The 22,747-nt window shown below is 43.5% G+C and overlaps 1 protein-coding gene across 2 annotated transcripts in view; it reads right to left on the bottom strand.

Annotated features, from left to right (window-relative positions):
* Positions 1–21,875, bottom strand: part of TTC39C (tetratricopeptide repeat domain 39C) — an 87,737-nt gene extending 65,862 nt beyond the window's left edge. The window contains exon 1 of one of the 2 annotated variants that reach the window (XM_057504104.1): positions 20,994–21,875. In XM_057504104.1, the coding sequence (XP_057360087.1) occupies positions 20,994–21,805 (812 nt within the window). In that variant the 5' untranslated portion in view covers positions 21,806–21,875. The remainder of the gene's footprint in view (positions 1–20,993) is intronic. The other variant, XM_036905727.2, reaches the window with a different exon arrangement.
* Between the last annotated feature and the right edge of the window lie 872 nt (positions 21,876–22,747).

Raw genomic sequence — 22,747 nt, 5'->3', positions numbered from 1 at the left:
TTGCATAGTCTCTAGGTATACAAAATGTTGAAAATGATTTCCTGCTTTTATTGTCAGCTCTTCTTAAAAGGTCATCCTACAAGTGTATTTCTTGAATGGCTCACCTGTAGGACTCCAAAAAATATATATGGTAGCATTACAGAGGCAGCTTCTTAATTAAACTAGGACTCCTTTTTATTATGTAATTATAAAAATTCCTCTCGAGTTGGCAGGCATCTCAACTACATAATCATGAATTGATATGTTCATTTTATAACTGCATTTCAAAACTTTAACAATAAAAATGTAAATAATTCACAAGAAACATACTCTATGGTAGAAAATAACAAATTTTTTTTACCTACACACTTGTAGTCAACCCCAGCCCAAAAAGAACTCCCTGCCTTTGAAAAACCCACTTAAGAAAAAAGCAAACTCAAAACAGCAATCACGGATACTTTCCATGAAAGTGGCATCTTACAAGATAAATACTGTTACAATTTTTCAATAACAGAATTAGAGTCCCCCAAAAGAAAGAAGTATCTACTCAAAGTTGTACTAAAATTAATTTAGTTGCACTAAAATGAGTTGCTTCTCCTGAAGAACAGAGGCAGAAAAAAATCACTTGTTTTAACTAAAACTTTACATTTAGTTCAAATTTTACCACAGCTTTCTTTTTAAGATAACAAGTCATTCAAATCAGAATGGTAAAGGCCTTTAATTTCCTACTTACACTGGCATAACTGCCTTTCCATTGTGTGCAGGCTTGCATAAACGTAAAAGGGTGGAAAGTAGAAACACTTCATTTACTTAAGGAAGTCTGAAATAGAGTAGTTAATTGAATTTAAGTGAGATCAATTCACTCTCAGAAGTCCGTAAGTGCTTATGCAACTATCAGTCTCTTACACTTCATCAAGTATTTCAAAATTGCAAAGCCCTGTAACATTTTGGGAAGTACATGTATTTGTTTTCTAAATTCACTGGTTTATGAGCCTCACACAAATAATCAAACTATAATACTCAATTTATTATTTCTATTCCAGTAGTGGTATTATCAGACCATAAAATCATACATGTAATACATAAAACCTATCTGTAAGAGATCCTGTTCAGATACAGAATGAAAGTTTACCATACTAAAGATGCTGTGATGATATCTGGGAAAACTATGCTGCAGATAAAAATTAACTGGCAATGTATCAAATAAACACAGCTAAATGAATAAGTGGGCACTCTACTTTCAAATACTTTCATAGTCTTCCTCTACTGGTCCCATCTCCAATACAGAGATAATACATTTTATAATGATCTCTTATGATTCCAAATATTAACAGTCGGAGATACTTCCTTTCCAACACTTTTATTAAAGTATCAAATAAACCACATCTAAGTAAGAACTGGTTCAGTTGATTTTGCTATTGTTATATCACTAATGGGCTTTCCTCTCTATATACCACCTACTTTCCTGCTACAAAAGAAATAAAAGTGGAGAGAGAAAAAGGGAGGAGACAGAGAAAGAAGGAAAAGAAATACTACATCTTGTCAAAGAATGATGTGGCTGTCATGATGTTTTGAGAAAAGGGATACATATTAAAGCTGAACAAGTTTGCAACCATAAAAAAATCTCAAAATTTACAAAAAGAATCCTGAACTTAAAATTAAAATATAAACCAGTGAAAATGTACATCTTCACAAGCCATGGACTCTATTAAGCTAAAGTTTTGAGCACGGCAGCATGAATGTCTTGATAAAATTCCATGTATGATAGGAGCTGACAGGGACAACTAAATATTTCAGTAACAAATATGCATTAAAATATGTGACATAAAAGACCACCATTTAAAACAAAAAAACATGTTCAAATGAATTTTGTTCCTGAAGAAGCAGGGTTAGCATATTAGTTTAACCATATGCATTCAAATACACAATGTAGCATTTACAGTGACCAGTGGGAATGAAAATTGGTGCAAACCTTTTGGAAAGCTCTAGATTTTCTAGTTATCAATCTACCTGTCTTTCAAGAAACTTAAAAATATTTCTAAGATCTAACCTAAGAAAAATGAAATGCAGAAAAATATTTCTACGCAAGATGTTCATTGTAGTATTATAATGGTATCAAGAAATACAAATACTAGAATGTCAAAGAATCGAGATAGTTGAACAAATTATGATATGTTCACCTAGCAAAATATTATTTTTACCCAAAAAATGTAGTACTGAGGAAATACCTATGCTGATGTGTCTGAAAAAGCATGGGCTCTGGAAAATGGGCCTGACTTAAAATCTCAGCTGGATCACAGACTGGCTGTGTGACCACCAGCAAGATATACAAATGCTCAGTCTGTGTTTCCTTATTTGAAAATCTGATAAAATCATACCACCTTATATGGGTGTAATAAGCAAATGAGAAAAGTATCTAATATGCCTACTTTGAAGCTTGGCACATAATAATCACACAAAAAGGCAGAAATTCAGTCATGATACAGGAAAAAGCAGAAAAAGTAACATGAGCAGCATGACAACTTATGCAAAACATTCACAAACCAATATCCTAAGATGTCTACGAGCAATGGGAGTAAAGAGTCATGTTCTTCTAATTTTCTGGCTTTTTCAACTTATCAATAAGTAAGCATTTATCTCCTTTACAATCTGCAAAGTTTTTAATTAGCCTAAGGCAAACTTTTAAAATGTGCACATGAAAGGAATTTAAAATACCGATCCATAATTAATTTTCACCAATTTACTTATTCAAAACATCCCATCTATCTTTTCAGCACCTGTATTTGCCAAGCACTGTCCTAGGCCCTGAAATAAGACCCTTTTGCACAGAGCTTATATCCCAGAGTGGAAAACCTGACAGTCAACAAAAACTATTTATTGCTAAATCATCAATTCTGTAACTGAACTTCTAAAATGGTATTCTTGGTATTTCTTACAGCCTTGCAGAAAACAAAACTTAAGGTATCCTAAGAATTCTTTAAGGTCCAAGTTTGTTTTTCAAGTCACCAGAAGACTGTGTTGAAGCAGTGCTCCTCACACCTGACCGAGCAACAGGCCCCCTCCTCTAAGTGCAGATCCTCCTTCAGGTGGTCTGAATGAAGCTTGAGATTCTACATCCTAACAAACTCCTAAATGATCTGATGCTGCTGAGTCCAAACCTCACTGTGAGGAGCAAAGTCTCAGAGGCATGGTTAAGATTTTTGTTTCAAAAGAGTGGTAAGTTACAAATGCTGGCAGACAGAGGTTTCTTTCCTAACTAATATTCTCTATATTCTAGCGTAAACCTTTGGGAAGGAAAATTTGAAGACATCGCTAACATTTTCCTACCTGAAACAAAGAATTCTTGTATTCGTTAAGGCCAGCTTCATTGAACCAAATTAAGATCCCATTCCCAGAAGTGTTTCTGTCTTTGCATTATGATTGTTAGCACTTCATCATCTCACAGGCCTTTGGGAGCTGGGTTTCCTGTCTTCTCATTTCCCGGCCTCCGTCTCAGGCCTCTCCTCTCATCACTGGCCTCCCGGAGACTCCAGTCCACACCAAACTGCCGAAAAGCAGTGTTCCCTGGAGACATTTCCCAACACGCAATCTCTCCTTGACCAGCTGCCTCTTCCCACGGGATGTCAGAACAAACCACCGCCGGGCCGGCCGTTCAAGTCCCCCAACAAGCTGGCCCTCGCTCGCTTTGTCATCTCTTCTTCCTTGGAGGCTTGAGGCAAACCCCTTCGCCCTTAACCACCCCCCCTGCTGATCTTTTCCTCTCAACTGTCGGCTGCTCGCTCTCCTCTCTCCTCTTCACACCCCAATTCAAATCCTGAAAAATATCTGACTTTTCCATGATCCCTCTCCATGATGCTGTGCCCAGAGAGAAACCAAATGCCTGGGTTTACACTATGGCTCCAGCAAAACTGACTATGAGATACACACTAAACTATTCTTCCTGTCAACTTCCTTTACTGTATAGAAGTTGTATGCAGTAGCAGGAGGTAAAAAAATCCAGTAGCAGGAGGCAAAAACACTTTTGGCAAGTTAACATGCCATCCTGACTTGTGAGGTGCTGAATATTAGGGATGGCAGTGACCATGAGCCCAGCAGGAATTCCTGGGAACACTTTGCAGCTGCAAAACCATGTCTTCAGTGACCACCTTACCCCCCCCATGCACATCAGATCTTTCTCCCAGTCTGAGAACCTTCCCGGGGTGCACACCTGCATCTCTCTGTGCCCTTGGCTCAGGGACTCCTACTGGCCTAAGAGTTATGGCACAGGACAGAATTCAGTAAGCTCTGCACATGAGATGGCATGAAACGTGTGAAAACCTGAATATCAGGCAGCATGAAAAGCACCTAAGGTCTTTTCATGTGTGGAGCAGCTGTAGCCCCAAGCAGCAGGCTGGCAGGTGTCCCGGACACATGTCAAGTACCTGGCCTCCCATTCAGCACTTGGTTGCAGTATCTCAGGCCCTGTATGTACTCAGAAGACTCTGGTTTTTCCCCATCCTCTTATTTTTCAGGGTGTTGACTAAGTGCTCTAATAACTTGCTTCTCTAAATTTTTAGTTCTAAGATGGGAGGAAGAAATAAGAGTAAAGAAGTGTATCGCCAAATAGTTTTTGATTTCACTCTTTTCAACATCTATGGCTTCCATTTAATTTTCAAGCTATTTCTACAAACTGTACTTTCTACTACCCTTTGTTTGCTTCATAAATGTGTATCTTTCATATGTGCATATTGTATAACACCAGCCAAACTCTAAATTTCTTGAAGACAGCAACTATGCCTTATTTCCTCCATATAATTTCATTTATCACCAGTATAGACTACCCTGCAGGTAGTGCACACAGGAATTTTTATAAGAGGCATGATAGCTGCCCTCAAATTGCTCACAGAAGCTTCCACAATGCCTTGTACACAGGGTGTGCTGAAAAATCCCTGAGGCCCTAAATGCCAGCAGGCACATCCCTTTTTTACACTGTATGTATATAGAGTGTATTTCTGCCTTTTAAAAAAGTCTTTTTATGAGTTAAAAATTATACTGTATATAGGAGAGTGGAGGCACTTAAAGAGAAATCTGTAATCCCCTGCAAAGCCTCTAAGAGAGAAATTTGGCAAATATACTAACACCAATCCTTCAACCAAACCAGTCCATATGTAGACATGCACCTAGGTAATGTTTTGCACATGTGTGTGAGACATACACAAAGATGTTCACTAAAGCACTGTTAGGGACCCTAGAGAAATGGAACTCACCTAAATAGTTATTGGCAGAATAACGAATAAGTACATCATCTGTACACACACATACACACACATATATGACCAAACAATGCTGAACAGTTAAAATGATTACACTTGCTTTATATATATCAACATAGGTAGACTTCAAAAATAAAAAATTGGGTGAAAAAATGCAAACTACAAAGGATACTCATTATATACATTTAAAAACACAAACATTAAATGTTATTTACGGAGAGAAACATGCAGTAAAGGTGCAAATATAAATGGAAAAGACACCTGCCAACTTGAGGAGAGTGGCAGCCTCTGGGGAGGGAAAGAAGGGAACAGGAATCGCCCTGGAGCACACTGGGGATCCTGACTACGTGTGTAATGTCTTCTTTCTCTAATTACATCTGAAGCAAATATGGCACATGTTAACGTTTGTTAATAGTGAGTGTGAAGGACATATGTATTTTTTCACATGTTGTACTTATTTGTGTATTTAAAATATTCAATAATTTAAAAAAGACAAGGTGGTATCATTCCCCTTAAAATTATTAAAAGCTTTGATTTCTTTCCTTTGTTAAAATAACTAAAGCAAAGCCAGGAAACAGATGAGAGGGAAAAAGGTCACGAAGATATTTCACGATTACAGCTACTCCTAAAGGCAGATACTGCTGCTGGACCGTGTGTCAGAGAACTTGCTGAGTCTAACATTTGCTCTGCCTCTTCTGTGCTGGCAAACAGCATTCCCAGCCGGGCCTTCTGTACTGCTAACACACCCCTGAGCCCGGGGCTGGGTGCATGCTCCAATGACCAGCCATGCACCAGAGCTCCATCACACACAGGCTCGCTGCAAGGCAGAGCCAAGTGTTCTCAAAAGCCAACAGAATTCCCTTTCTCTGCTAGCTAATCAATGCTAATTCTATCAAGGGAAAACAACCGAGTTTCTTTATAATGGACTATATGCTCAGGCTGCTGTAGAAGTGAGTCAGTCAGGCTTTTAGCATTGCTACAAAGTAGGTGGCTAATTCTGAAGCAAAGAACACCTTACCTGACGGCATTAGGAATGTAAAAGATCACAAATTATGAAATGACATATATAAACCTAACTTTCAAGAGGGAATACTTCTATTCATCTCTATCTAGTAATTCAAGGGTCCCTCAGATCCCACACTTTTTTCTTGAACTCAATCCATCTCATTTTACTAATCTCCATGGGAAATTCCACTAACTCCAGTTTCATTTAAAGGATCTTTGCATAATACTTTCTACAATCTACATTTCTTCTTTTTAACTGCTCAAAACATAATCAGAAATTTAGAATGTAGCCCATAAAAATCTAGTACTATCATTTCAAACTGACGTCTACAAACCTTGTTTTATATACATACACACACAGTAGAAACTCAACCAATATCTATTCACATAAATCTCCAGTTTAACCAACATTAGAAGGAGAGAAATAGATTCCTTACACCTGTTGAACACTCACGCAAGCAAGTTCTCCTGCGCTTACTGGGAGTCCCATATTTGTGCCTGTTAAATTTATTATTTCAGTTTTATAATTCATTGTTTATTATGTAAATAGATGAAATAAGGGTACAAAAAAGTATTATATAGATGAGAAATAAATGCTTTGAAAAGCTTGATGAAGGCACATGACTTTAAAAGTTTCTTTAAGTCTAATGGGAGAGGAAGAGCTGTACAATACTTATAAAACCAAGGATCTTCCACCCAGACTGCTTTGCAAATGAATCCAAACTCTGGCTCCACTTTAAAGAACCGGATAGTGAAAATCACAGGCATGCATTTATAGGTACAGCTGAAGCAAGAAAGCCAATTTGAAAATCCATCAGCAAGCTCACAAAGGCAAGGCCCTGGTGTTACATCACAAGTCAGAACAAAATGTTTACTAGATGTTTTTTCGTTTTTATAATCCCAAATTCAGTAACCACAAGTGGTCCGATCATGGTGGCTAATAGACCTCCCATATACTCAACCAGCTCCTTCAAGTCCTTTTTCAATATTCAATACCACATACATTTCTTTCCCAATGTGGTATAATATTTCCCAGTTGATGACAAATCGGTCAAGAAATTGTTACATTACTTAATCCTTTCAATGTGTTCCTCTTTCTGAATTCTTTCTTCCTTTCTGTATGGCAATACCATATAGCTAAGTGATCCAGAACACCCAATTCCTCCCACAGTAGCAAAAAAAACCAAACAGGTCTGTTGATTCTACCTCCTAAAACCTTTCTCATGTATCACCTCTGCCCTGGCAGTCCCCAGGTGGACTATTTGCTACCTAACTTGTTGTCTGACCTCCAGATTTACTGTGTGCATTAATCCCAAAGTTAGCTTTCTAAAACAAAAAATCTTCTATCACTCCTCTACTCAAAAACCCCAGTGGCTTCCTACTGCCCAAGGAGCAAAGCTAAAAATCCATGATTCCGCATAGATATTGGAACCAACCTACTTTACCACCATCATCTTCTATCACAGCTTTTAATATAACTCTCCGTGTGCAGCCAGGGAGCAGCTTGTCCCTGAGTAGGTGCCCCACATGCCCAGACAATGGCTGCTCCCCCAGCCCGAGTGCTCCAGGCCACTTCCCTGCTCATTCTCCAGGTACCCCCTCTGACGCTCCCCTAATTCCAAGGCCCTGAGTTCAAGTTCTGGCTCTGACAAATGAATGGGCTTGAAAGACAATTCTGCGGAGCCTCAGTTTCCTCATCTGTAAAACAGGGGGAGATGTACTAGCTCAAAGGTCATAAGGAGGACTGAATGAGAACACACAACACAGTGCCTGGCATGCTGTAATTTTTGTTGTATTTTTACTGACCCCAAGTGAGGCCCCATCTGCAGGAGAGTCTTAAAATGCAACCTGAAGAATGAAAAGTAAAATATCTTTTCTCTTGACTTGATGCCTGGGTGCCTGCCCTCCAGAGCCACATAACAATGCAGAAGGCCACAGTCCCATTACGATCTCCTTGAAGCACTATGAGTTCACAAATAGCAACTTGCCATCAACTACACTTTCTATCATCATACATTTGCGCTGAATTTTAACCTTCAGAAGGGATCACAAATAACATCCAAGGACTAAGTGGGTAATACTGAAGCGTTACAATAACCAACAAAGACTATACAGCAAGTCTAATATATGCAGGCCCGAAAAGAAGTTAAAGAAATTAATTCATAGTCTGAGCTAATCCTCCGAGTGAGACAGTTTATCTGAGACCCTGAAACACTACCTTCCAAAACCCTACTTCTGGGCATAAGCCAGGCACACAGGACACCTTTCCATTAATCGGCAGCTTCTTTAATTTCTTTCAGCAATGTTTTGTAGTTTCAGTACATAAGACCTTGCCTCCTTGGTTAAGTTTATTCCTAAGTATTTTATTCTTTCTGATGCTATTGTAAGTGAAATTCTTTTCCTAATTTCTGTTTCGGACTATTCACTGTTGGGATAGAGAAATGCAACTGATTTTTAAGTGGTGATTTTATATCTTGCAACTTTGCTGAACTTGTTTATTAACTCGAACATTATTGTGTGATATTTGGGGGATTTTCTGTATCTAAGGTGTAATCTGCAAACAGAAATAATTTTACTTCTTCCTTTGTACAATTATAAGACTGTAATACTTCTAACCATATTCCATCCTCTCTGGCTTTGCTAATTCAGATTCATTTATTGCTACAGTCTGATGCTTATTTAGACTTACTGATACATTCTGCAAATAGCTCTTCAGTTTAAATAAAGTCAATTTTTTTACAGTTTTCTTAATCTGTCATTAATGTGTATCAAATGTCTTCCTAACTCATCAGCATTCATTCCTTCTCTATCTTAAATCATACAAATAGATAATTAACTCAATCACCTCCATTCTATGCCAATAGCAGATGGTGTCAGCACTGATAAGCAACTTATAGAGAGAGCATTGAACACATTTTATCAACGACCTAAAAAGTTTTTCCAACCAATCTGTCTACAAGGGTTACTTTAAAAGTAACGAAGCTGAACATATTTTCATCATTTTCTCACCTTTTGGTTGTAATAGGGTTCCTTTATTATGTGTGGTAATAAACCACAAGCTACATGGATATTTCAAGTGTGAATAAAAACACACTGAGCTGTTATATGAGCAATTCAAACACTACTGTACATAATAATTTAGAAATTTTAGATTTCTCTATTACGCAGTTAAAAGACATTTAAAAGTGTAACTAGAAATTTAATCTTCCTACGAAAATTTCATAGTAAAACTAGTCAACTAGGTCTTAGTAACAACTTCGAGCTTTGTACATAAGGATGTCTTTCTCACCAAAGCACCTACATTTTCCTTTAACTTTTAGTAAAGCAGAGATCAAGAAAATTTCCTTTGTATTTACTTTATTATTCACAAGCTTCCTTAGCCATAAATTTAGACTTCAACAGCATAGGTGTCTGATGAGCTTTTGTTTTATTTTGCTTTGAGATAAAAACTCCACATTCTTCTATCAAGAGAAAAGCTCACAATTTCTACTTAGTCTCAACTACTCTCTTATAAGCCAAACCAAGGAAGGTATGAGATGCCACACAAGGGCCACAGGAAATACCCAAACCATTATCTTATTGCTTGACATTTTTACACAGGCAGTTTCTCCAGAACAAGCAGCTCTCAGAATTCCACCACAGCAGGTCCTGACACTCGGCTAAGCTACTTTAGACAACCAGTTCTCCTCTCCCATGCCCTCCCCGCTTTCTTCCCCCTGTGCTATTTCAAGAGGAATAATTTCTAGCTCAATCTGCAATTTAATAATTTAAAGTAATTCTGGCAATTGACGTCAGTGCAGAAATAACCGAAAACATTTGGGTCCAAGGGGTTGACATCTAAAGCAAACGGCATCCCAGATATAAACAACATACTTTTCGGGGCAATTAAATTGATGTGAACCTTGCTATCATGTGGAGGAAAGTGAGTGAGAAGCCCAATTACCCCAACAGTTGCAGGCCTACAAAGGCAGCCCCAACCTCGCCTTGGCTAATTCAAGAGTCACAACTTCAGAAAAGCATGCAGCTGATGAATCCAACATGGGTCTTTATTTTAACCCTAAAAAAGAGGGTGAGCAGAATTCACAAGACACAAAGATACCAAGTTCTTTCTTGCTCCAGAAACCAGTTGACAGTACATAACCTGAGATTTTGCAATTCAGTTTTCAAAATGAGGGGCAAAAAAGCACTTGAAACCTTGGCATGACTCATTATACTGGAAGCAGTCCTGCAGACACCAGGCAGCACTGGCTGTATTTTAACCCAATTGCTTCTCAAAACCCAAATCTCCATCATTTAGCAAATTCAACTTGGATTTGCACGTAAAATGTCATTTTCCCCTTCATTTTCTGTCCTGTTAGAACAGTACCATTTTATTTATGTGAAAGAGATAAAAATGATAGAAATATTTAAAATCTGTTTATCTGGTGATGGTTACTTTATGGATGAATAATTTACATGAAGTAAAACCTGAAAGGGGGCTGCTGCAGAGATGAGGCAAGAAAACACAATTCCAAGGGCAAAAGGCGTCTGTCTAGACAGTAAGAAACCCAGAGAGGGAAGACCAGCAAATAATGCTCACTAACTGCAGGAACTCAGGGACATGTAGGGTTCAGATTCACGTTTTTCTAGAAGTGCCCCATCCAGCAAGGAATATGATGGTGCGATCAAGCATGTAGGAACAGGTTGAGCTACGAGGCATATGCGATGCTGTTCATATCATGGTTGAGGGTGGGACAAGGGAAAGCTCAGTGTATCTCTGTATCCAAACACCCTGCCAGAGATGAATTTGTGGGTGAGGGTGTTTCCTATTAGCTGCTTCTAAGTACAACAGAGCAGAAAATCATCACAAAGCATTCTGCCTTATTTTCTCCCATTTTAGAAGGATCACTTTTGTGGTCCCCATGGCTATGCAACTTTGGGGCGACTGTGTCCTGATTCCTGGGGATTTGGCCCCTTTTGGATGTGTGTGAACAACCTACTTAGCAAAAAGCTTGCTCACTTCTTGGGAAGCATGTAGACCAGTTTACCCCCTGAGATTCAAAGTTAGGGAGACTTGGGAAGGGAGAGGGCAGGGAGACCAGGCATCTGAACTAAAGTCCCCTGAGGCTGGAAAGACACACTTCCTGGGAGCGAACTCTGCATGGAGAAGGAGGGTAAGAGGCCCTGGGGGGTCTCCATCGCCATGGCAGGGGCAGAAGAACTGGTGCTAACACACCTTTCTGGAGCTCTCTGGGGCCTAGAAACAGCCGCGTGTATGACCTAGAAAAGCTAGTGTTTAGAAGCAATAACCTGCGGGGCCCAACGCTGGAGGCACCCAACCTGGGGGCTCTGCCCTGGCACCCACAGTCACAGAGGCCATGGAATCACCACCTTCTCCACCATACTCCTTCAGCAGCAGCAGGGCCAGCCGCTCCCCTCCTGTCACAGGCAGACCCACCCTGGGCTGTTCCCAACAGCCCCAGGATTTCCACGCAGAAAGTAAACCTAGCCGTGAATCACATGTCCCAAGCTCAGAGCCTCTCCGTGGAGGTGTTTGGAGAATCTGTGGGGCTGTTTCTGGAGCAACACAATTACAGTAGTGGAGCAGGCCAAGGACAGACATGGGACACCCTGCAATATGTGTGCGGGTCCTGCACACTGTCCCATGTCCTGCAAAACTTCTGAACATCTAGAAAGTCACATGGATGAAAAATTGTTTACCAACATTTGGTCCTAAAACCTACCTCCACTGGCACAGAAGCACAAAGTCACTCTGGCACTGCTGAAACACACCCTTTATCAAGATTTGTTCACAATTTTAGAAAATTATGTCACCAATAGAAACACTGCTATGGCATTTGAGATGCCAGCACACTGCAGCTGCCGAGCTGTATTTGTGGCTATTTCATGCCAAAACTTAGCAGGGACACTGAACGCTTCCTTAAGTATGTTTAAAGCCAAATAAATCACTGAAAAGGCATAAAACACTGGCTACCAGTGATTTCCCTGAACAAATTTCATTTTGTCAACCTATGTTCAGGATCTGTCCATAGTGAAGTTTAAATTACAACTATTGCATATACAAATTATTTATTTTGGGTGTAATTCGTGTTTTTCTACTGTATTCTGGTACTATCCTCGTGGGGTTGGGCCCCCCCCCACCCTCCCCACCTCTGTCCCAATTTCCTTATAAACTTTTTTTTTTCCAAGTTATCCCTAAACCCTACATCTATGAACAGCTTTGGTCTCCAAAGTACTTGGTTTGAGGAAGAATTTAAAGATAGGAGATCTGTTTTCTGAAACACTCTGTCAGTCTACAGCCCACATCCTAAGTCAGGGAATTAATTATTCTGACCCCACCCTGACATAGCCTGGCTCACTGCAAGAATATCGTGCTTCTTTATTATCTCCACTTCAGTCAGTGTTCTGCCTTGGCATATAAACCTTATTTCAATTAAGGTTATTTCTCCACTTTTTCTTAACATATACAGGTAAGTTCAGCCTGTGACTTCTTTAAGATATAGCCACTCTCTCGTTTTTCCACTGTAGAGTGGCTTCAGATCCTCTCTTAAATTCAAAAGTATTCATTATACACAGGAACAAGCACCTAACCACTCCATCTTCTGATGAAGGTGCATTGATCATTTACATTTTGAAGTATATGTGATTTTTTATTATGTTTTTTTTCTTCTTTATAATCCTATTTGGGAATTCTACTGACTTCTAGACATTGTATATGCAGGCAGGTCATTTCAGCTATCAATTTTAGAATCACTGAAGGAGAAGGATTACTTCACAAAAAGAAGGCATTAGATCTGACAGACAAGAGCCACTGCTCTAGAAGGCTTCCCCTCCCAACTACCAAGTTCTCCCAGAAACCAGTTCTTCCTGAAATTCAGGAGTCAGGGACCTAGATTTCTGCCTTCTCATGCCAGAGAGGCAAGTAACGCCAAACCATGTCATGCCACCACCACCCGGGGTGGCCCAGGGCCCCAAAGGGGGCTGATGAGAAGGGAAGGGGCCAGCCAGCTAGGGTGAGCCTGCTCTCCACCAGGCCCAACACTGAACAGAGGGCAGCCGCCTCACAGGGCCTGATCCCCAGTCACAGCTGCTCAGGCACAGTGGGGACCCGTGGCCACTTCAGAAGCAGGGGACACACCGGACTGCTCAGCTTTCCCCTTGACTGCCCTGTCAACACTACCACGTGCTCAGTGGCTCCCCTGCACGAAGTCCTGGGCAGCCAGGACGCACCACAGGGAAAGAGGCTGGCAAGCCCAAGGTACCTGCTTATGAGAGGCAGACGCCAACTCAGGGGTCACTCTGCAGCACCCCCACTGAGTCGAGAGACATGACTGCTAGGTCAGGATGGGAGGGGCGGGTGAGGAGTCAAGGTTTTCAGAGCCCCTAAAGGCCCTGGGCTGCACCTAATTGACAAATAGAGGGGGGCTGGTGCCTACCAAACCTCTCGGACCCCATATTACTCCAGCAACCTCAGGAAGGCCGCGAACCCCTGACAAGACCCCCCATCTCTACTACGTCCACCCTCTCATGTTACAGACAGGCAGCCATGTGAACAATGCCCACACGTCACTGGTGCCAGATAAAGGGGCAGAAGGATGCTGCAGGAGCACTGAGGGGGCACACCGCCTTTCCATGGAAACCTAAGCTGCATCCTGAACAAGTCAGAACTAGTTAGATGGTGCAAAATACCCTGGCATGACTAGGGACAAGGGACAAGATGGGAGGGAAGCAGGGAAGCAGACAGGCCAGGTCACACGACACCCTAACCAAGCCAGAACCTCAAAGTCTTTTCTGAAAACCAGGAACCACACAGTCAGAATTTGGGGTGACACATTCCCTGCAGGCAGACCTCCCTGATCTGGTGGCTTACTGGGTAGCCTCTGGCTGGCAGAGTGCACTCTGCGTATTGCTGGGGGAACCCCCACTCCCAGGAGGACTTCAGCAGCACCCAGGTAAACTCTAACTGCAAACTTTACAGAAGGGAGATGGTACAAGGTAGTGATTAAACACACAGACGCCACAGCTGGAAGGCGGGGTCAAACCCAGTTCTCCCACTTACCTTGACACCTGGCAGGTTATTAGTGTCACTGTGCATCCCATCCTTCCCCTATAAGAGGGAGGGAACAAGAGCACCCCCTCACAGAGCTTCAGGGAGGACCAAATGAGGATTAACATGGAGCCAGATGCTGGTGTGTGGCCTAGCATCAGTGCTTATTGTGATGTGTACCCGGCAAAGTCACCTAAACCAGTGATTGCACAAATACTACACTGTAGACAAGACTAATTGTGAAAGTGACCCTTTTTGAGGCAGATTTAAAGATATTAAATAAGCAGTATCTCCTTGAAAGCAGGAACTGTGGGTCATTGGCACGTGGCAGACCCTCTCTAAAGGCTTTCTCTGTAATAACGGACTGTTTTTCTGTAAGAAGGGGTAACTACCGGTTGTATGTGTATTTTTTGTGTTCTGAAATTCTTGAGCAAGGAGGAGGAGATGGAGAAAGCAAACGTAGCAAGGGAAAAGGGCTGAACTGGCCGCCCTTCTGCACAAAGGTGTCAGGAAGTCATGACCTTCTCATCTTACACAGCAAATTTATGAATATAAAATCATGTGTTTGTAGTTATGTATGGTGACTGATGTTACCTAGACTTATTGTGGCGATCATTTCACAAAGTGTACAAATATCAAATCATTGTGTGCACATGAAACTAGTCAAACTAGTGTTATGCCAATTACACCTCAATAAAAACACACATGCATTCAAAGTCCCTTGTTCAGAAATCAGAATGCATTTCCTCCAATAAAAAGGCTTTAAGTGGAGACTAGATCTCCAGGTTAGTCTACCAAGGCCTATTCAGTCCCCAGATTGGACCCATGTTACTTGCTGAACAGCATACTCTGAATTTAGGGGACAGAGTGATGGAAGATAGAAGACAGAAATGAGTTCCTCCCCACCCAACTCCACCCCTTTCACAGGGCAGATCCGGCACTAGGCAGAGTTTTGAAATAACAGAGAAGTTCATTTTTGCTCCACAGCCATCTACTTTCTATGCTTTTTCATTTTCCATCTTCTCTTTGAAAAGGCCAATGCTGAGGACTCAAAGTCCCACTGCAGATGCTGTATGAGCAGGAGAAACAGATGACTGGGGTGGAAAAATTGTATTTGGGGAGCTAAAACCGCCTGTGCAAAAAAAAAAAAAAGCTAAAACAGTCTAGACCCCTGAAATATGATGATGTGTTTGGGGGATCAACCAGCAGTTTTATCAATGAGAATAGAAAGTGCTCCAAGCTTCAATATTACTTCTTTCTTCGTTTTTTTTGTTGCTGTTATTCTCATCAAAAATTTCCGTACTAGAGATCCTCTCAACTAGGGCAGGGAAAGAGGGTAATCTCACTGGCCTTGTTAACACAGCATGTGTGATGCAGGGCACACAGATTCTTCTAGGGGTCACAGCTTAACTTCATGTGCTCGTACATAAACACTACCACCCCGCATTATAGGTATTCCCTTTTTTCTGATAATTTCCTATATAAACTCTCCCACTATGCTACAGGCAGTTACAGATTTTTAAAAGAATCCCACCTAAACCACATGGAACTTTAATGAATATTTCATTGAGACCTTTTCAAAGAATGCAACAGTTGGGGCGGGGGGACGTAATATGAATTTTAGAAACACACCACTGAGTTGAGGATGGAAAAAGGCAACCGACAAACTTCCTGTCTCCCCTGCCAGTCCCCTACTTCTCCTTTTCTCGCATTTTCTGTATCTCTGGGCTCTCCAGACTCCAGCAGCAAGGCCCAGACACGCTCTGTCTGGGAACAGCCAGACCATGCAGAAAATACAGGCAGCCTGTGAGCCCTTCCTGTCCTCCGAGGTCTCTGCCACAGCGTCGGTCCAGAAGAGGCCCAGGTTTCTTAAACAGGCCCTGTGAGTTCTTCAGCCCAAACTACACTTTGTACCAGGAATCCACAAATTTTTTCTGGGAAGGGCCAGAGAGTAAGCATTTTGGGTTCCGCAGGCCACATGATCTGTCAGAGTTAGTCATTTTTGCCATTACACTGTATAAGCAGCCACAGAAAATACGTACCAAAAGAAGAGTGGCTTTGTCCCAATAAAACTTTATTTACAAAAACAGATGGCAGGCCAAATTCAGCCTATGGGCCATGCTTGCAATCCCTGAATTTTATTAGCCATCTCTGTGGTAGGACTAGCTCAGTAATCCACATGCTCGCAAATAAAACCACGTCATGGGGCTTTGTCATATGTGCCACACACTGTTAACCATTTTAGGATCTGTACATACATACTACTTACAATGATTTTTTTCTATTTTTAATGTACTCCTGCCACTTTTATGGTTTAAAAGGAAAAGAAAAACATTATAATTCATAATACCAACAGTGTACTAATTCTAGATCAACTCCTTATTTATTCATGCATATTTATCCTCAGTGAACATCCATTATAACTACCATATGCTTATTTTAGTTGACAATGACAAAATATGACTTCTAAAACAGTATCTATAGCCAGAAATTAGTGGTAGAGTTGCCAGGGTTAAGACCTGTAGGTGGCTCAAGGTCCGAAGAAGGCCCAGATTTAAAGCAGAAGATGGAGACGGTGGCCTCGGGGGCAGGTTGTGGCAGGGTGGCACAGGCAGTAACCGTCAGGCCTGTGAAATCAGAACTACAAACCTCATTTTGGCTAGGAGCGCCAAATGCCTCCTCCTGTCTCAGGGTGCTGCCCCTCTCCTGCTAGTCCTCTGTCTAAAAACAAAGTAATCTCTCCGGCCAAAGACAGAAGAGCATGGGCCCCTGTGGTCCTTACGTCACCAAGAAGCCCAGAGTTAATTGTGGATGTGAGACCCACACTGAGGGTCATGGTAAAAGTGAGGCGGCCACACCCTTAGCAGTGATCTGCAAACCAGTGCTGATGCGCAGGAATATAAACTAACCAGTACACCAGAGAAGAAAGTAAGTGTAGAACAAGCCGTCAACTGTGGCCGCCTGATGACCTGGCCAGCTGGCAGTTCTCATCCCTCTCTTGCAGAGGCCATTCCACCTCCCCAATGGGGGTTTCACCATTTTGTCACCCGTCACACTCCCCCTCTCTGGTCCCTCCCAAATGCTCTTCAACTTACTTCTGCCCCATCATGATGCTCAGGCATCAATTCCTCTACAAGATGCCCTTCAAGCTGGGCTACAAGTTGCTTCTCTCTACTCCTACAGGCCACAGTGGGTGACAGATCTGCCTCCCCGCCTCCCTACTACTGTCAATCTTACCTACGCCGGAACACATAAAAAGCAAGCGCCTGTCTTGTGCACAAAACCACAGCCTATGATGTGCCTGAGGACCTAAAGGTCTGAGTGTGCATCACATCAGTTCAGAGAGAGAGGGAGAGAGTGTGTGTGCATGTGTTTGTGTGTGTGTGTGCATGTGTTTGTGTGTGTGTGCGTATGTGTGTAGGAGGACAGTGAGCACTGGCAGCTGAGTAGAGCCCTAAGACCAACATCAGGAACTGGATGTCAGGTGGTCAGAATCATGAAGTTACAAAGGTATGTCCTTGGGCTCAAAGTAGCAAGCCCTCAATGCAGCAGGCATCTGTCCCAACCTCTGGGAACACATCTCTCTCCAAGTGCATGATGGCGGCTCAGCACTAACAACAGGGCAGCTTGGTACATTATTGCAATTGTTACAGTAGAAGTGACAGATACATTTTGAAATCCCAACCATGGCATGTCTTAGAGCTCAAAAGAAAGCCTCTTCTGCGCATACATTTCTGATTACCATTTGTGTGATATCTGAGTTATGCAATCTACAGACTTTCCGCTAATCCAGAACGGCCTTAATGGTATCTGTTTCTACAAAGTAATCGTTTCTAGCTAGGTAGCTTTGATGAAACTTTTATCATCCTACTAATGTAGCAAGAGAAAATGACCTTCGTGCTTTAATAAAAATGTTGTTATTTCGGATACAAAATACGTTTCTACTGTTAAACTGTAATAAGATTCTGGAAGGTTTACTAGAAGAGCAGTCTTCCATGATCAAAAAGATAACTAAATTGCTCCCTTTTCCATAAACTGAGCTGGAGGTGCTCCTCAAACACTCACGAGGAAGCCACTGCTCAGTTTCCCTGCCCTGCACACTGTTCAAGTTGCGAATAGGAGAAGTGTCCCAATACACCACCAGCTCTAAACCTTTCAAATGCAATACGTGAGGCTAACTTTAGATATGAACACTACCTGCGAACGGGATGATTTCTCTTGTACTCAAACAATAACACCAGGAAGGAAGGCACAATATGGGGAAATATAGGCATCAAGGGCAAAGCTAGCTGGCGTTCACAGAGAGCTTATATCGTGCCCGCCGCCGTGGATCACTTCTTTTAATTCTAACCACACCAGAAGTGGGCTACTCCCATTTTACAGGCAAGGAAGCCAATTCTGGGAAACCAAAGTCAGCAGCTACAAAAGTGGCAAAACTAGGACAGCAGCCCTGGTTTGGAACTCTGGTCCCCCACCACACTGCTCCCTGGGCTTTCCCGAACACGGACTGGCAGCACTGCTGGGGAGATGGGCAGCATGCCCTGGTTCCCAGGTGACCAGCAAGTCGGATGAAGTGAGGGAATGCTGACAGGATACTGCTCCCACTGCCCACCCCTGGCAAAGTCTTTTTAAGCTGCTGGAAAATAAGGTCACAGGGCAACTGAGAAATGAGTGAGACAGGCAGAGTGGTATAATGAAAAGAGTCCTTGATTTTAGAACCCCAGGGCTTGTGTCCTGGTCCATGCTAAACCCTAAGACTCAATCCTCCCCCATTATAAAACTGTCACGATAAAATACACCTCTTCCTTTTGTTGTCACTGAAATAATGAGAATGTAAGGGAATTGAAAGACACTGTGCTTGGCAGGGAATAGATACAATATTTTGTTTCCTTTTTAATCTTCAGTTCCCCTTTCAAAATACAAGCAGACAGTGCCTACCTACAATGTAAATCCTCCCTGGAGACCTCCCCCGTCCCTCTCCCCCAATACACCATCCGCAAAGAAACACTTTTGAAGGAGCACCTCTCTGTTGTTGCTGTGAGGGGAAAAATTTTCCTAGCACTCATAATCTGCCCATTATTAACGCTGCATACAATTGTCTAGATAAGGCAAAAATACTGTTATGTCATGCTTTAAATATATTAGGAATCACAAGGTATTTAAGTACACTAAAGCAGTTTAGAAAAAAGAGATCACTAGAATAAGTAACAATATTTCAAAGCAATTAGTATTGAAATATGCCAGCACCATATCATGATCCACAATTAGAGTAAACTTGACTCTAAGGTTTTCTCCACCCCTCTCTCATACAACACAAACCGGTCATGAAACAATCAGACATTTTGTTGTTGTTCTCCAAGAAATACATTAGAGAGCTAATAAAGAAGACTATACGAGAGAGATTGCAGGACATGCAAATCTTTTAAATCTATCCTCCATGAATGGCCTCTGATGAAACTCTGGCTTGAAATCAGACTTGTATGATTTAAAAATAAAATGTTCTGAGTAAAGCTAAGAAGTTTTCATTTCCAGATTTTTTTAAAAAACTGATTTAACAGTAAAAAATGTCTGTAGAGAAAAGTTTACAGTTGTGAGATACTGCTTTGCCATTTAAGAAATGACGTTCATTCAACAGAAACCACCATTCTCTGAGGTCTGAAAACTTCACGCCCTCATTTTACGGACTGTGGCTCCAAATCGCAGATGCACATCGGTCCTCTCATTACTTCCAAACCACCAGGTCTAAACAAGTCTTAAGCATATGGCCCTTAAACATCTACAGGGAAGCACTGCTAATCAACATCTCTGCATCTTGTCAATGCTCAAAGGGCAAATCACACACTTGCTTCCTGAAGCAGAAAGCAGATGCTTCAGGTCCCCAGTGAAACGGAACGCTCCTCCCCTAGCCACGAGAAAGCTACCAAGTTGCAGCTCCTTCACTTCATTTTTTAAAAGATGAATAATTAACTCGACACACGTGTTCTTCCTTCCACTCTTACACATATTTGAAATCGCCCCATTTTCTTCTTCAAGTTAGAGAAATCCATAATAAATACGCTCACTTGACGGGCATTAAGACTCATTTTGAGAACTGAGTCTTAGAAGCCAGGCAGGGAGAGGTGAGCGAGCAGCCTTTGGTTGAGTTTCCTTTCTAATTCCTGCACCGCAAGGCAACCAGGCATTTCCTGTTTTCACACAATAAAAGCATCGCACAGTGACGAAAAGTAATGCAAGGCGCAAGAATAAAGCACGATGCAGCTGCTGTGCTCCGTGTCACAAAGACTGCTCCGGCAGCAAGAGAACTGGAGTCCCAACACCCCAAGTCTGAGCTCGCAGCTGCCTCACAGCGCATCCGGCCCCGGGTCCCAAAGCCAATGGACTCCGGACCCGGCGGCGGCAAGGCAACCCGAGGGCCGGCGGCGGGCAATCACTGAGCGCCCCTCTCGCAGGGCCAGGCCGGGGAGAAAGTGAGGGGAGGCCGCGGGAGCCCGGGGAGGGCGCGCGGCGGTCCCCGCGGAGGGTGGGGGGCGGAAAGGAGCGATCTGGCCAAGGCGCTGAGGCGCCGGCTGCAGCTCAGGCCGAGGGTGGTGACAAGGGGGTCGAGAATTAGTGACCCACGAGAGGGGAGGGGGCTCCAGCCGCAGAAGAAAGCGCGCGAGCGGAACGCGAGGTGCGCGTGGCCGGGGCGGGGAGCAGGGCGCGCGGGTCACCTGTATTGTTTGAAAAGCTGGTCCGACTCCCTGAAGCCGTTGTTGAGCAGCATGTTGATGCCGGCCAGAGCCAGCTCCGCGTCCTGCAGGGGCGCCGCCGCCGCGGCCGAGGCCCCGTCGTCCTGCCGCCGCGGCCGCTGCTGCTCCGAACCGGCCATGGGCGCGCGAGACTGCGCAGGGCCGAGGCGAGGTCGGTGTGGCTGCTGCGGCCCCGCGCGCGCCCGGAGCCCGGCTCTACCTGCCCCGAGTGGCGCGCGGCGGGCGAGGGCGGGGCGCAGCGGGGGAGCCGCGGCCGGGCTGCAGCGCGGCGGGGACGTGGGCGCCCGGGCTGCCGCCTCCCTCCCGCGGGGATTACTCAGCAGGCGCCCGCCCGCTCGCCCCCTCCGAGGCGCCCGGCCGGCGCGGACGCGGCGGCGGAATCCGTTTCCGGGTGTCTGTAGCCTCGCGGAGCTGGGGCCCGAGCAGCCCCGCGGCCCGACCCCGGCCCGGGTCCCCACCCCGCGCCCCCACAGCAGCCCCGGGGGCCAGCGCGCCGAGCCTGCCCGGACACACGAGGCTCCCAGGCCCGGGCCTTGACCTCCACTCCTGCAAAACGCGGGACCCGGGTGTCGCGGGGAAGCCGGGGAGCGCCGCGGCAGGCGGGGCGCGAGAGGGCAAGAGGGGTGGAAAAGGGCCGGGGATCTCCGCCGAGGGCGCAGCGAGAGCGCGCGACTGGGGACCCCCTGGGCGCACCTCGCGCGCGGCACCTCGGCCGCCACGAGGGCCTGAAACCCCCAGCAGCCAGCGCCCGGGACCCCCAACTTCATCCGCATCTGGGGCCGCCCACCAGCCGAGGCAGCCAATCCCCGAGGAGATGGGCGGCGGGGGCGGGATCCTCGGGGACCTGCGGGACCCCTGCCCTGAGCCCGGCGTTGAGGAACCGGCTCCACGTAGGAACACTCCCCGGCCGCCAGGGACGTTTGCGCGATGGGGCAAGAGAGCACATGGAGGCCCATGTTGGCATACAAAGATTACAAATTAAGATGTACAAGTGTATCCTGTTCTCAACCTGACAACAATTACAACGAAGGGGAAAAATAAGTTTAAAGCTATGGTTTATTATATGACCGATATCGGCAAAATGTCAAGAATGACAATTTAGTCATTTTTACATGTCTGACTGTTCTGATGATGGGCTGGTGATGCCTGGATGGGTAATAATACGGAGACAAAATTCCTAAATCATTTTTATGTTTTTCTATAAATTAATTTTTCTCACCTTGTATTTTAGCAAAAACACTAAATACATGGTTACAATCAAAATTATGTTCTTAATGCCAAATTAGACCACCTTGCTTAAGTCACTAGTTCTCAGAGTGTAGTTTAGTAATTTTAATTTGGAGAAATTTAATTACTCAGGTGAAGCATTTACAACTGAAATCATTTTCAAAAATTAAAGCGATATTCAGGTTTAAAGATAACCCATGCATTTTAAATATCATGTCCATCATTATAATGGGGTCAATATAATAAATTATCACAGAAAATATTACAAAATAATTTGATTTCATCATATAAGTCATCACATATGTTGTGATTTGTATCATGCCTTACAAGAACCTCTAAATCCATAATTTCCAACATTCATATCTACAAATTTAAGACTAACATGAATTTGTCATTCCTTAGCTGTCATGTGTAACTTACAAAACCATGCTAATTCTTGAGTACATCTGGGGCCATAAATTGGGACACCAAAAGAAGCAAGAAAATGG

This window comes from Manis pentadactyla, chromosome 6 (assembly GCF_030020395.1).
Source record: "Manis pentadactyla isolate mManPen7 chromosome 6, mManPen7.hap1, whole genome shotgun sequence".
Taxonomy (NCBI): Eukaryota; Metazoa; Chordata; class Mammalia; order Pholidota; family Manidae; genus Manis; species Manis pentadactyla.
The sequence above is the reverse complement of the archived record's forward strand: the minus strand, read 5'-3'. Positions and strand labels throughout refer to the sequence as shown.